At 40.4% G+C, this 16,045-nt stretch overlaps 1 protein-coding gene across 11 annotated transcripts in view; it reads left to right on the forward strand.

Moving 5' to 3' along the window:
* Positions 1-16,045, forward strand: part of MAGI2 (membrane associated guanylate kinase, WW and PDZ domain containing 2) — a 1,136,189-nt gene that overhangs the window by 680,485 nt on the left and 439,659 nt on the right. For all 11 annotated transcript variants that reach the window (XR_012242816.1, XM_073619581.1, XM_073619580.1 and 8 more), the window contains one exon: positions 2,687-2,806. Coding sequence is in view for 10 of the 11 variants with exons in the window: in XM_073619581.1 (XP_073475682.1) it covers positions 2,687-2,806 (120 nt within the window). In the remaining variant the exon portion in view is untranslated. The remainder of the gene's footprint in view (positions 1-2,686; positions 2,807-16,045) is intronic.

Here is a 16,045-nt window from a genome sequence, read left to right on the forward strand (position 1 = left end):
TGTGGGGTTGTTTTACAGGGATTGGGCTTGACTCCTTAGTTCCAGTGAAGAGAACTCTTAAGGCATCAGCATACCAAGATATTTTGGACAATTTCATGCTCCCAACTTTGTGGAAACATTTTTGGGATGGCCCCTTCCTGTTCCAATATGACTACGCACCACTGTACAAAGCAAGGTCTATAAAGTATCGATCTCAACTCGATAGAACACCTTTGGGATGATTTAGAGCGGAGACTGCAAGCCAGGCCTTCTCGTCCACATCATTGCCTGACCTCACAAATGTGCTTCTGGAAGAATGATCAAACATTCCCACAGATACACTCCTAAACAATGTGGACAGCTTTTATAGCTGCAAAGGGCGGGCCAACTTAATATTGAACCCTACGGACTAAGACTGGGATGCCATTAAAGTTCATGTGCATGTAAAGGCAGGCGTGCCAATACTTTTGTGGTAGTGTTAGGAACCTCGCGCTATGAAATGAAAAGTGCAGAATTGGATAATTATTGAAGCTGCTCCCCTAAAATGCAATATGATGACTTAAATGTTGAAGTGATACGTGGTAGGGGCACTAGTGATGAGCTAACAGAAATATTATTATTAGGTAATATACATTGGTGATGAATCAAAATATATTAATGTGCATAGTGCTAATAATACATCAAAATAACAAATTCATAATATTGGTGATAAATTCATAAATCAAACAATCAATCAGTTCAAACCATTTGTATTTTTTGTGTTGTGAATCTTATCCATACACCATCACCAAGGCAAATCTTATGAATATCACCCAATGAGTGTGAGTAAATTGCCTACTCACCAAATGGATATGACCTCTTTAATTAAAAAGAAGGTCACAATAGGCTGTTTATATATATCAATGGGCTTGCTGGTCTGCCAATGGAGCTGTAGCTGTAAACCTTTATGATCCTCTTCTCCACCATAGGTATACCATTAAAAAACAAACATAAAGCGGGACCATAGCATGATACAGTTTATTAAAAACAATATTATAAAAACAATGCCAAACTGGCTACTCACATTTTGAGGTGCCTTGTCTCGGCACTGGGGATAACAGCAAGTACCACCAAGAGGTGAGGTCCGCAGCCGCCTAGCCTCCGCTCAGTACCTGGCATGCGTTCCACCACCGTGGTATTGAAAACTGGAGGACGATGACCAGAAGTGACGTGACCGAGATGCACCTCGACGTACGTTTCATTTTACAAGTGTCAGGAAGTGTCTCGGTCACTAGGCAGATTAGGTTAAATACCTTCAGAGTAGGATGTGATTGGTGGAGCATGGCTGTCTCCACCCCTCTCACCCCTCTATAGAAAAAGGCATATTCCCCTTGTCTGTGACTACAAACCCACAATCAGTGAAACCCGATAGACGTAAGACACTAATGCAATTACATATATGAATTGGTGTTGAGACAAAAAATATACATAAATGACTCAATTGAGGGTACTTGTACAAATGAATTAAAATTAAATATAAAAATGTATACAAACTAGCTTACATATGTATGAATGCCCAATTCTTTGTAATAACATATGATACCTCTTGGGACACTCCATAACTTGTGTGGGTCAGAAATGACTTGCAGAAAAATAGTTTTAAATGTAATCATTAGTTAAAAAACAATTTAGGTCTAAATCTATATTCATACCTGTGGGCTGCAAGGTGTCTAATGTATACAGCCATTTGGTTTCATTCTGTGACACAGCTCTTTTTAAATGGGTACCTCTCCAATGTTTTTTAATTTTGTCTATTCCATAAAAAATAAGTTGTGTTGGATCTCTGTTATGAAACTGTCTAAAGCGTTTTGACACTATGTTTTGTGAACCCATTTTTTATATTGACTATATGTTCATTGATTCTGGTACGCAATTTACGTGTGTTTCTACCCACATACTGTTTGACAGGATAGTGTATGTATAGATATATATATATATATATATATATATATATATAGTTTATGAATTTCTTTATATAACATTTAATATAGTGACAATACAGTGAATTGATACAAACTGCATCTTCATCTTGTACCTAGGCTTGTCTCACATCTCAACATAACAGAGACTTAGATATGCATCACTATGACAATACACTATCTCCCATTCTTCACAGAGGGGGAAAACATGTTCTAGCTTAGCAGGAGTCTAAAGGAATCTATAGGTTATTAGATCAAAGAAACAAATATCTGGGGTTTCTAACCACCTATCCCATAGTTTTTTAGGATTTAGAGTACATCCCTGAAGTTAGAATATCAAGGTGTCTTTCATACTATTTAGCCATTCCTCATGCAATGTGGATCAGTTGATTTCTGTTGCTTTAGAATAAGCTTCTTGGCCTGGAAGTTCAGGATACAGCAGATTTTCTATTCTCAACTGCTAGTCATCCAGAATACCCGGTATACAAATTGGACAGGGTATTTTTTACTGCTTAATGTTTGTTTTTCTGTGGACATCAAAGGGAAAAATGCTATGATTTGGACCAAAGTCTAAGAAACACAGGGTTAACCAAAAGAGGGTAACACTTTAATGTTAAGATTTGTACTAAATAGAGTACAACATTCTGCAGCTACTATACAGTGCAAAAGGGTAATAATCAGTTTGGGTTAAAAAATAAGGAGATTTGATAATATATACGGTACATTTATGTTATGTCTTCTTTTTTCAGGCACCACAAGGCAGCCTAAAGAAGGGGAGGTGCCTGGTGTGGATTACAACTTCATTACAGTGGAAGCGTTTATGGAATTAGAGAGAAGTGGAGCACTGCTAGAGAGTGGTACTTATGAAGGTGAACACAATGAATTTATTTGTATTCCTTGTAGGGAAAACCAGTTTATGCAGATTAACTTTAGTGGGAGAAAATAGCAAATAAAAAATATGTTGCTACACAAGCCCAATGTTAATTTAATGTTATAAAAATCCTTTTCAATCTGCAGTGACTAGAGGCCTGCTGTACACAGTTGGTGTGCAGAACTTCCCTGGGAAATGTAATGTCCTGTTTGTGTGATTGACTCACTGATTTTCACAGATGTCTGCACTAAGATACAAGTCATATTTAATGTATCTTCTGCAATTTAAAAAAAAAAAAAATTGATTTTGGTGAGATACTCCCAAAGGGTTAATCACTTCTATAGGGACGTTGACACTTCTCTGAATAATAATGAAAATGTCACTCCCATTCAGATTCACTCTGCACTAAACAAACAGCTATTTCTTCAGAGAAGAAACAGGTAGGAATCTGCAACAAAGCTTCTGTTTAAACCCATGAAATGTACATTGATCACCCAAAAAAAAAGAAAGCGTAGCTACTCTTTAGGTTTGATATATTTTATATACTTGTGGTGAAAACTTGCCAAATTATTTTGACTTGCTTTTTATGGCTTATAGTTGGTAGGATGATTATTTTTCCATTTGCATTGAGCGGCAAATTTTATTTTGTATGTTATCATCAAACACTAAGGGGTCTTTTTATTAATGTTTTCACCCAAGAGTCAAACAAATTTAATTTTTCTAATTAAATCTTATATAAAAATGTGTGAATCTTTGGTGAAGGTTATGCCAATAATGGGTTAAAATGGGTTTTATATAATTATGTAATGTGCTATTAAATGTATTTTGTGCATGTAATAAAATTATATGTAGATTGATTAACATTTTGCAATGCTTTTCATAGCCAGGCAAATAGTACTTCAGTACATATAATATACAAACCTGTAAAATACACCCAGCATATACAAACATATTTGAAAAGAAACTTCCTTCCAAAAGTATTAGTTACCTGTCTTTCAGACTGAACCTCTTGCTCATGAAGACTCAGATATTAGTAGTATTTTCAGAAGGAATTCGTCATACTAGCACCCATATTATATCAGGACAGGTTTATTTTGGAGTAAAAAATGTATTCGCTTTGGAGCTAACATAAGGAGGGAAAGTTGATAGCTAATGGACTGACCCATAAAAAAGTACATAAACATAAAGGAATAAAATAGTTTAGCTCTCATAAATTTAAAATATTAATAACATTTTATAAAATTATATAACGCTTTAAATGTAAGTAATTAGGACTGACTGTTTTTTGGCACGACAGGACTTTCATGTATCAATGTGCTAAATATTGTATGCAACAATATCTACTGGGACATGTTCATATTAATCAATGGGCATTTGAATGATTGCTATAGGACAGCCCAATATTTTTTCATGTAAATGATATTCCAGTTACACTATAATGTTTAAAGACTTCATAAGATAGCAGGTAATGGTGAATGGTGTGGGAGAGCCCCCCAAAGCACCCCCCCCATGTTGAGGGCATGTGGCCTGGTATGGTTCACAGGGGGCGCTTGTTCGTCCCCCCCTTTCCTGACCTGTCTGGCTGCATACTCAGATAAGGATCTGGTATGGATTTTGGGGGGACCCCACACCGTTTTTTCATAATTTTTAATTGTCTGCATTTTTTTTACATACAACTGTCAGCGAGGAACCCAATGACAGCTGATGAGTCATCCCTTGTTAAGTTCTCGGTGGCCTGCTTCCTGGCCCGCTCCTTAGCAACCAGCTCAATGCGGTAAATTACTGCATTAACTGCTTCCGGACCAGCCATCACAGTTTTACTGCGGCAGGTTGCCAGGTTGGCTCCCCTTATGGCGCTTTGCCTTTTGGCCACTAAGGGGCGGGCACATACCGTGGCTCACCGCTGGAGCCAATGCGAGTGCCCGGCGGGTGCGATCACCACTGGGCACCCGCGATCACTCGTGACAGAGCGAGAACCGGGATCTGTGTGTGTAAACACACAGATCCCGGTTCTTTCAGGGGAGAAGAGACTGATCGTGTGTTCATACTGATTATGAACACCGATCTGTCATCTCTCCAAGTCAGTCCCATCCCCCCACAGTTAGAACACAGTGAGGGAACACAGTTAACCCCTTGATCGCCCCCTAGTGTTAACCCCTTCCCTGCCAGTGACATTTATACAGTAATCAGTGCATTTTTATAGCACTGATCGCTGTATAATTGTCACTAGTTCCAAAAATCTGTCAAAAGTGTCTGATGTGTCCACCGCAATATCGCAGTCCCGATAAAAATTGCTGATCATTGCCATTACTAGTAAAAGAAATAATAATAATGCCATAAATCTATCCCTTATTTTGTAGGTGCTATAACTTTTGAGCAAACCAATCAATATACGCTTATTGAGATTTTTTTTTTACCAAAAATATGTGGAAGAATACATATCGGCATAAACTGAGGAAAAAAATAGCTTTTTTTAAAAAAAAAAATTGGGATATTTATTATAGCAAGAAGTAAAATATATTGTGTTTTTTTTCTAAATTGTCGCTCTTCTTTTGTTTATAGCGCAAAAAATAAAAACAGCAGAGATGATCAAATAGCACCAAAAGAAAGCTCTATTGGTGGGAAAAAAAAGGACATCAATTTTGTTTGGGTACAGCGTCGCACGACCGCGCAATTGTCAGTTAAAGTGACGCAGTGCCGAAACGCAAAAAAAGTCCTGGTCTTTGAGCAGCCAAATCTTCCGGGGCTGAAGTGGTTACATAATGCGGTAATTGAACAAATGCTGCATTCCGTATTTAATGTAAATTGAACACTTGCACAATTGTTACCGAATGCGGTATTTAACCGCATTTTATTAACCGTTAATTAACTCTTAGTGAATTGACCCCTCTCTGCTTAGAATATTGTCACCCAGCTTTTTCAGTTTGCAAGGAACCTAAAATCAAATTATATTAATCTTCTTGGTATGATAATTTGAAGAAATCTTACATGAATAAAAAGTAGAAACTTCTGTTATTACAAGGAAAAGAAAAAAATATTGCGCTCTAAACAAAACTAGAAAGCAAAGCAGCAACTAACATATGAAATACATGCATATAAACCATCAAATAAGAAAACAATAGCTGAGCTAAAGAAAAGATAAAACCAAAAATTAAGTAATAAGTGATGAGGATAAAACTTAAAAGTCCAAAACAATCAGCCGATTGCTGGATATTAAAACAGAAAGGTGCAGTCTTCCATCACCGTTCAGTGTGAATCACCAGAAAAAATACACGCTTACCAGAGGCAAGCAAAGATAAGGATAACAGTCACCAAAAAAGATATATTTTAAAAATCAGAAAATTTGTAAAATCACAAAATTACTAAAGATGGATAAAAAATAATAGAATTGTATTATACCAGAACATGCACGAATAATTAATAGGTGCAAAAAAGGGGGGAAAAAATTAGAATTTAAATTATCCAAGATGGAACAAGGGAACAAATATGACAAAAAGATTGTTTTTATTTAATTTATTTAGTAACCTTGTGATTTTACAAATTTTCAGATTTTTAAACTATATCCTTCTTGGTGACTGTTATGTCTGGCTATAGGTGGTCTTGCAGATTCATTGCTTTTGACGACCATAACCGACTACTGTCTGTCCATGGATTTACTAATCCCTTTTTGACCTTGTGGATGGGGAGAGATTTATCATTAATTCTCATCTTGTAGCTCCGTTTCAATATTGATACTTTTTATCTGTGTTTTTTAATTTTTTACCAACTTTTTGTACTGTTTTGCCATCAGTTAATATGGTGGACTGAATATTTCCAGTCCGCCAGGTTGAGTATTACCTGCTTCTGTCCTCACCTCAGATCGAGGCTTGGTTCCTAAAGTTGTGTATTTATACACGATGCGTCAGTGCGTCGCCTGTGCCCCAGACGATGTCATTGTATGACGAAACGCGCGTCGGGCGGACAGGACGCACTGACTTACCGCACATGGTTCCCGGAGTGTATGGGCGCTCGCAAGCTGGCCGGCTACAAATGATCGTTATTAATCCATGCTTGCAAGTGTGATTCTTTTATCTATACAATAAATTATTCATACAGTATTACACCATGGGAAGTCCCTTTTCTTTTATGTTTTGGTGATACGGTACCTGGGGGTCCCTTCCATATATCTGAGTGGTGTGCCGATCCTGGATCAGTGTTCCCCATGTGCGTACCTTTGATTCCCCAAGGAAAGGCCCTGGCTGGGTATATAGCCGCAAGATTATCTTTGCTTGCCTCTGGTAAGCGTGTATTTTTTCTGGTGATTCACACTGAAAGGTGATGGAAAACTAATATCCAGCAATTGGCTGATTGTTTTGGACTTTTAAGTTTTATCCTCACCACTTATGACTTTATTTTTGTTTTTTTCTTTTCATATATCATGTTCATCATTTAGCGCAGCTACTGTTTTCTTATTCTGTTATTACAATCCTTAGATTGTATGGTTAAAATACAGAAAGACCCTCCCATTTTAATAGTCAGTTTTTGAAAGGGCAGTAAAAACCCTGCATTGATATTTATTTTGATTCTTGATGAAAGGTACCCTTTAAAAAGCAATCATTTATGAAAATGAATCTAGTCAATGAGGTACTAAGTTAACGGTATGTGGACACAATAAAATATTGAAGGTACATAATTCAGAAGTATTAAAAATTTAGCAATACTAAAATATTATGAATTTTTCAGATTACATGCACCTGAATACAGCAGCAAAAATGTCTTTGTGTTTAACACACAGCTTGTACAGAATTCGCACTGCTTTTTGCTTGAATTGTTATGCACATAACTTTTGAACCTGCAGTAGAAAAATTACCGTACTCTGGCTGTCTACTATTGGCAATGCAAATCTTTTCTTTCCTACAGGTCTTTGAAAGAAAGTTAAAAAAAAACATATTATTAGGGGTGAACTCGATGTTCGGGTCGAACATAAGTTCGATTCGAACATCGGTTGTTCACCAGTTCGCAGGACAGGGAACATTATGGGGTGTTTGCGGGAAATTCAAGTGCCGTGGAACGCCCCATAATGCACTGCGAGATCACAGTGCATTGCTGTTTGATGATTGGTCAAAGCATGCACCTGACCTGCATGCTTTGGCCAATCACAGAGCACTCTGTTGAGAGAGCCATAATTGGCCAAAGGCAGGATGCCCTTGGCCAATCATGGCTCAGGGTGACTAAGTCCACGCCCCACACTATATAAGGCTGCTTACACGGCGGCCGTGTGTAGTGTTGCTGGCTTAGACAGAGACATAGCTTGAGTTAGAGTAAGCAGTTAGTGGCAGTGTATTTGATATATATATATATATATATATATATATATATATATATATATATATATATATATACAGTCAGTCTAATATATATATATATATATATATATATATATATATATACTCTGCATTTAGCATAGACTATGTATTCAGTGTTTACTCGATATTTAGTCAGTGCAGGCAGTGTATTAATATATATACAGTATACAGTCTCATATATATATATATATATATATATATATATATATATATATATATATATATATATATATATTTGTATATATATATATATATATATATATATATATATATATATATATATATTTATATATATATATACTCTGCATCCAGTGTAGCCTATACCTACAATCTACAGTGCATTCGGTGGTGTACTGTTTCTAATACACTTCAGGTGGTGTATTAATTTATATATACAGTCTTGTATATATATATATATACACACACAGTATCTCACAAAAGTTAGTACACCCCTCAGATTTTTGTAAATATTTTATTAGAACTTTTCAGGTGACAACACTGAAGAAATGACACTTTGCTACAATGTAAAGTAGTGAGTGTACAGCTTCTTTATCAGTGTAAATTTGCTGTTCCCTCAAAATAACTCAACACACAGACATTAATGTCTAAACCACTGGCAACAAAAGTGAGTACACCCCTAAGTAAAAACGTCGAAATTGGGCCCAATTAGTCATTTTCCGTCCCCGGTGTCATGTGACTCGTTAGTGTTACAAGAACTCAGGTGTGAATGGGGAGCAGGTGTGTTAAATTTGGTGTTATTGCTCTCAAAACCTCATACTGGTCAAAGGAAGTTCAACATGGCACCTCATGGCAAAGAGTTCTCTGAGGATCTGATAAAAAGAATTGTTGCTCTGCATAAAGATGGCCTAGGCTATAAGAAGATTGCCAAGACCCTGAAACTGAGCTGTAGCACGGTGGTCAAGACCATACAGCGGTTTAACAGGACAGGTTCCACTCAGAACAGGCCTCGCCATGGTCGACCAAAGAAGTTGAGTGCACATGCTCAGCATCATATCCAGAGGTTGTCTTTGGGAAATAGACATATGAGTGCTGCCAGCATTGCTGCAGAGGTTGAAGGGGTGGGGGGTCAGCCTGTCAGTGCTCAGACCATACACCGCACACTGCATCACATTGGTCTACATGGCTGTTATCCCAGAAGGAAGCCTCTTCTAAAGATGATGCACAAGAAAGCCCGCAGTTTGCTTAAGACAAGCAGACTAAGGACATGGATTACTGGAACCATGTCCTGTGGTCTGATGAGACCAAGATAAACTTATTTGGTTCAGATGGTGTCAAGCATGTGTGGCGGCAACCAGGTGAGGAGTACAAAGACAAGTGTGTCTTGCTTACAGTCAAGCATGGTGGTGGGAGTGTCATGGTCTGGGGCTGCATGAGTGCTGCTGGCGTTGGGGAGCTACAGTTCATTGAGGGAACCATGAATGTCAACATGTACTGTGACACACTGAAGCAGAGCATGGTCTCCTCCCTTCAGAGACTTGGCCGCAGGGCAGTATTCCAACATGATAACGACCCCAAACACACCTACAAGACAACCACTGCCTTGCTAAAGAAGCTGAGGGTAAAGGTGATGGACTGGCCAAGCATGTCTCCAGACCTAAACCCTATTGAGGATCTGTGGGGCATCCTCAAACTGATGGTGGAGGAGCGCAAGGTCTCTAACATCCACCAGCTCTGTGATGTTGTCATGGAGGAGTATAAGAGGACTCCAGTGGCAGCCTGTGAGGCTCTGGTGAACTACATGCCCAAGAGGGTTAAGGCAGTGCTGGAAAATAATAGTGGCCACACAAATTATTGACACTTTGGACTCAATTTGGACATCTTCACTTAGGGGTGTACTCACATTTGTTGCCAGCGGTTTTGACATGAATGGCTTTGTGTAGAAAAGAGGGTGAAAATATTGCGCTAAACCCAAATAATCATAAACTAAAAGCTGCTAACAGACAAACAAACCAAGTCAGAGGAGAAGTGCAAAAAAATAAGTCTAGCGCTAAATATTGTCAACGTGTGTCAATGAAAATATATGAACGTATAAATGCACATCCAAAATACCTCAAGCACAGAGGCAGAATGGATACAAAGGTAGTGGACAAATAACATCTAACAACAGGGTGTACCACCAAAGTGCTATGAAGTGATAAACAATAAAAGTCCACATATAAAGTGTCCAATGGTTGGGGGGCTTTCTCTTCAATCTTCACACAATGGATGAAAACATTCAAATGTGAAGATGGGTACTCTTACCAGATCAGTTGGACGCACATACCATACGGCAGTGTATCTGAAAGGCTTTGGGATACTGGATCCCCAGTGGTGGGATGGTGCCAGAGCTGGATGGTATCCTATAGGCCGCAGACTCCAATTCTCATGAAGTTGGAAGATGGTTCCAAATGGAGGTCCCAGAAATCGGCCGCTGTACCGTTCCAAAACAGGCAGAAGGTCAAGAGATGGTCAACAATATTCAAACATGGGGAGAAAAGAAAAAAGGGGAGCTCCATATGGTGTAGGTCAACCAAGATAGGTTTATTGAAGATAAAAAATCATGGGATATAAAAAAAGTGATCACAGAAATGTAAAGTGGCAATGTGGGAATCAGGAGGCGCTGGCCCAATGCGTTTTCAACTAATAAGTCTGTTGAAGACTTATTCTACTACACTTCTAGTGGTGTACACAGTACACAATACAGTGCAGCCGTAGTACAGTTTCTAATACAGTGCAGGCGGTGTACAAAGTATCTAATACAGTGTGTACAGTTTCTAATACACTTCAGGTGGTGTACACAGTATCTAATACAGTGTGTACAGTTTCTACTACTTTTCTAGTGGTGTACACAGTATCAATATATATATATATATATATATATATATATATATATATATATATATATATATATATATACACACACAATCTAGTGTATATATATATATATATATATATATATATATATATATATATATATCTCTGCATTGCATTCAGTGTAGCCTACATCCCACATATACAGTGCATTCAGTGATGTAAAGTTTCTAAAGTTTCTAATACACTTCAGGCGGTGTACACAGTATATAATATAGTGTAGTGTGGTGTTGCAAAACAAAAAATACATCATGTTTGGAAGGACACCAAGGAGAGGCAGACGCTCACATGCCACTAAAAGAGGGCAAGCAGCCTCTGTGTCTACAGTCAATAGTGGTGGTCGTGGACATGGTGCATCTGGTGCACACTTGTCCTTTTTTGCTGCTGCTGGCCGTGTTATTGAGCCACAACATGCAGAAGAGTTGGTGGAGTGGATAATGAAGCCATCCTCATCCTCCTCATCCTCTGTCACCCAGGCTCAGAGTAGTTTGCCTTCCAATGCAGCTGCCAAAGCAGCCTATTCCACTGGTCCACAGTCACTCCTTCTGTAGCCCCACCATCATGCACGGAGTCCCTAGAATTATTTGACCACAGTGTCGGTTATATGCTGCTGGAGGATGCGCAGCGATTTGAAGGCTCCGATGTTGGTTCCCAGGTTGAGGAAAGGAGTAACATGAGCCTAGAAAGAGGGGGTGCCACAGAAGGACAAGAAACTGGCAGTCATGTTCCCCCAGCTGCAGCATACTGCCAAGTTTGTTCCAGTGATGAGGAGGGAGGGGATGATGAGGTCACTGACTCTACTTGGGTGCCTGAGAGAAGAGAGAAGGAGGCACAACTCCAATAAGGCAGGATGTCCTCTAGGGGGCAGCTTAAGGGCAGCCACCTTATTGCATCACACCGTAGAGCTCCGCAGGTACAGGGCGCTGCTGATTCCCCATTGACTTTTAAAAGTTACTTGGTGTGGGCCTTTTTCGACACGTGTTCAGCAGATATTTTCTGTTTGCAACCTATGTCTGAAGCGGATCAAACATGGCCAGAATAGCAGCCACTTGGGCACCACATGCGTGACCAGACATATGATGACCTGCCATGCAACAGCACTTGAAAGACCCACATAAAAGAAAAGGAGGACTTCTCCTAGCTCCTCATCTGGAATCTCCAACCCTACTATACCTCCAGTCCTCTCAAAAACCTGCACTGAGAGTAATAAAGGTATAGCAATAGATGGCCCAAGTACTTGCAGCCAATCTGCTAGCAGTACACCACCAATTGATTTTAGCAGGAAATATTCCCTACTCCAGTTGCTGAACAGTAAAAATAAATTTGGTCCCAGCCATCCACATGCTCAGCGTCTAAATGTTAGCTTGGCCAAATTGCTAGCACTGCAACTGCTGCCTTTTCAGCTGATAGACTATGCCCCCTTTTGTGAATTTGTGGAATGTGCTGTACCTCAGTGGCAGGTTCCAAAACGCTATTTCTTTTCACGGAAGGCCATTCCAGCTCTCTACCGGCATGTGGAAGGCAATGTTTTGGCCTCATTGGACAGGGCGGTTAGCAGTAAGATTCATATTACTGCTGACTCATGGTCCAGCAGGCATGGGCAGGAAAGTTACCTTTCCTTCACGGTGCACTGGGTAACTCTGCTACAGCTGGGAAGGATGCAGGACAGGGTTCAGTTTTGTTGGAGCTTGTTCCGCCACCACGCCTCCAAAATGCTAGTGGTGATTCTGCCACAGCTCTCTCCTCCACCCCCTCCTCTTCTTCCTCTGTGGCCTCTTCTGCAGATTTGTCCTCTGAACCAGCAGTGCTCCGTAAACGTTCAAGGGGCTACGCAAGCAGTCAGGCTAAAAGATGCCATGCGATGCTTGAGTTGGTCTGTCTAGGGGACAGGAGCCACTCTGGGGCAGAGATTCTGTCAGCTCTGCTGGGGCAAGCTCAGAGGTGGCTGACACCATGCCAGCTTCAGCTAGGAATGGTTGTATGCGACAATGACACCAAACTTCTCTCCACCCTCCGACAGGGACACTTGACCCATGTTTGGCACATGTCCTGAATTTGGTGGTGCAGCAGTTCTTGAGCAGGTACCCAGGCTTACAAGATCTCCTGAGGCAGGCCAGAAAAGTCTGTGGTCATTTCTGTTGGTCATACAATGCCAGTGCTCGGCTGGCTGACATTCAAAGGGAATGGAACCTGCTCACCAACCGCCTCATTTGTGACATGCCCACCAGGTGGAACTCAATGTTGGAAATGTTTCAGCAGCTGCACACACAGCAAGGGCCATCAATGAGTACCTGTGTGAGTATGGCACCAGGACAGGGTCAGGGAAGCTTGGTGTCTTTTCGCCATGCCAGTGGCTACTGATCAAGGATGCATGCACTGTCCTGTCACCATTTGAGGAGTCCACAAGGATGGTGAGCAGCAACAATGCATGCATCAGTGGCACTGTCCCTCTAGTCTTCCTGCTGGAGCACACGCTTCATGGAATCATGGACAGGGCACTTGAGGCAGAACAGCGGGAGGAAGAGGAAAGCTTCCTTTCCTCTCAAGGCCCCCTTTATCCAGATAGCATTCCTGCGGACCTGCAGAACACACAGGAAGAAGAGGAGGAGGAAGAGGGTTGTGTCAGCATGGATGTAGAGGATAACACTCAGCAGCATTCTTCAAGGGATGGTTTTCAGTCCCCAGAAATCCAAGGAAATGTACGTGGCTGGGAGGAGGTAGTTACTGTTAATGTGATCCTTAGTGACCCAGAGGACTTGGAATGGAAAGCCTCTGCAAACTTACGCTGCATGGCCTCCCTGATTCTGCAAAGCCTGCGAAAGGGCCCTAGGATTTGTGGTATCAAGGAGAGTGATCATTGTTGGCTAGCAATCCTTCTTGATCCACATTACAAGGGTAAAGTTGCAGAACTCATCCTGCCTTCGCAGAGGGAGCAGAGGATGAAACATCTTCAGGAGGCCTTGAAGAAAGGTTTGTGTAAAGCATTTCCTGACTCTGGGAGGTTACCATTTCCTGGTGCTGGACAACATGTTGCTGAGGCTACGTTCAATCAGAGGAAGAGCGGTGGAGAAGGTGGCCGGCTGACCAATGCCTTTAAACAATATTTCAGTCCTCAGCGCCAAGGTCTGATCGGTTCAAGCAACCATTGCCAGTGTCTGCATTGTTTGGTGCAGGAATATCTAGGGGCAAGAGCAGTGGAGAACTTTCGAACAGAGCATCCACTGGGTTACTGGGTCTTGAGGATGGACCACTGGCCAGAACTTGCTCAATATGCAATTGAGCTACTGGCCTGTCCTGCATCCAGCATGCTTTCTGAACGCACATTCAGTGCCCCCAACAAGAGTGTCTGTGAGGGGTTACAGTGTTGTGGCACCACCACCCAAGGCCCAATGTTTCTGCCCCTGCTTAACAGGAGCATGTAATTACAATTTTTGATGTAATATTTCACAGCAGGGCCTGTTCCTGCACTCCAACAAGAGTATCTGTGAGGGATTACAGCATTGTGACACCACCACCACCACCCAAGGCCCAATTTTTCTGCCCCTACATAGGTTCATACAAGTCCATCAAGTCCAACCTATGTGTGTGTATGTTGCGGTCGTTGAGGTGCTTATCTAATAGTTTTTTGAAGCTAACGATATCCCCCGCTGAAACCACCGCCTGTGGAAGGAAATTCCACATCCTTGCCGCTCTTACAGTACCCTCTACGCAGTTTAAGGTTAAACCTATTTTCTTCTAATTTTAGTAAGTGGCCACGTGTCTTATTAAACTCCCTTCCGCAAAAAAGTTTTATCCCTATTGTAGGGTCACCAGTATGGTATTTGTAAATTGAAATCATATCCCCTCTCAAGCATCTCTTCTCCAGAGAGAATAAGTTCAGTGCTCGCAACCTTTCTTCATAACTAATATCATCCAGACCCTTTACTAGCTTTGTTGCCCTTCTTTGTACTTGCTCCATTTCCAGTACATCCTTCCTGAGGACTGGTGCCCAGAACTGGACAGCATACTCCAGGTGCGGCCTGACCAGAGTCTTGTAGAGTGGGAGAATTATCGCTTTATCCCTGGAGTTAATCCCCTTTTTAATGCATGCCAATATTCTATTTGCTTTGTTAGCAGCAGCTTGGCATTGCATGCTATTGCTGAGTCTATCATCTACTAGGACCCCCAGGTCCTTTTACATCCTTATTTCCCCCAGAGGTTCACCCCCTAGTGAGTAGATTGCATTAATATTTATTATTTTATTTATTTTACATTTTTCTACATTAACCACTTGACCACTGGGCACTTAAACCCCCTTCCTAACCAGACCAATTTTCAGCTTTCGGTGCTCTCACACTTTCAATGACAATTACTCAGTCATACAACACTGTACCCATATGAAATTTTTGTCCTTTTTTTCACACAAATAGAGCTTTCTTTTGGTGTTATTTAATCACCGTTGGGTTTTTTATTTTTTGCGCTATAAAAGAAAAAAAAGACTGAAAATTTGGTTAAAAAAATGAATTTTTCTTTGTTTCGGTTATAAAATTTAGCAAATTAGTAATTTTTCTTCGTAAATTTTGGCCAAAATTTATACTGCTACATATCTTTGGTAAAAATAAGTACAACTTGGTGTATATTATTTGGTCTTTGTGAATGTTAGAGAGTCCAAAAGCTATGGTGCCAATATCTGAAAATTGATCACACCTGAAGTACTGACGGCCTATCTAATTTCTTGAGACCCTAACATGCCAGAAAAGTACAAATACCCCCCACATGACCCCTATTTGGAAAGAAGACATTCCAAGGTATTTGAAAAGATGCATGGTGATTTTTTTTTAAATTGTCATCTTTTCCCACAATTCTTTGCAAAATCAAGATTTTTTTTTCTTTTTTTTTTTTTCACAAAATTGTCATATTAGAAGGTTATTTCTCACCCACAGCATATGCATACAACAAATTACACCCCAAAACACATTCTGCTATTACTCCCGAGTATGGCGATACCACATGTGTGAGACCTTTACACAGCGTGGCCACAT

Source organism: Aquarana catesbeiana, linkage group LG03 (genome assembly GCF_042186555.1).
Source record: "Aquarana catesbeiana isolate 2022-GZ linkage group LG03, ASM4218655v1, whole genome shotgun sequence".
Classification (NCBI taxonomy): Eukaryota; Metazoa; Chordata; class Amphibia; order Anura; family Ranidae; genus Aquarana; species Aquarana catesbeiana.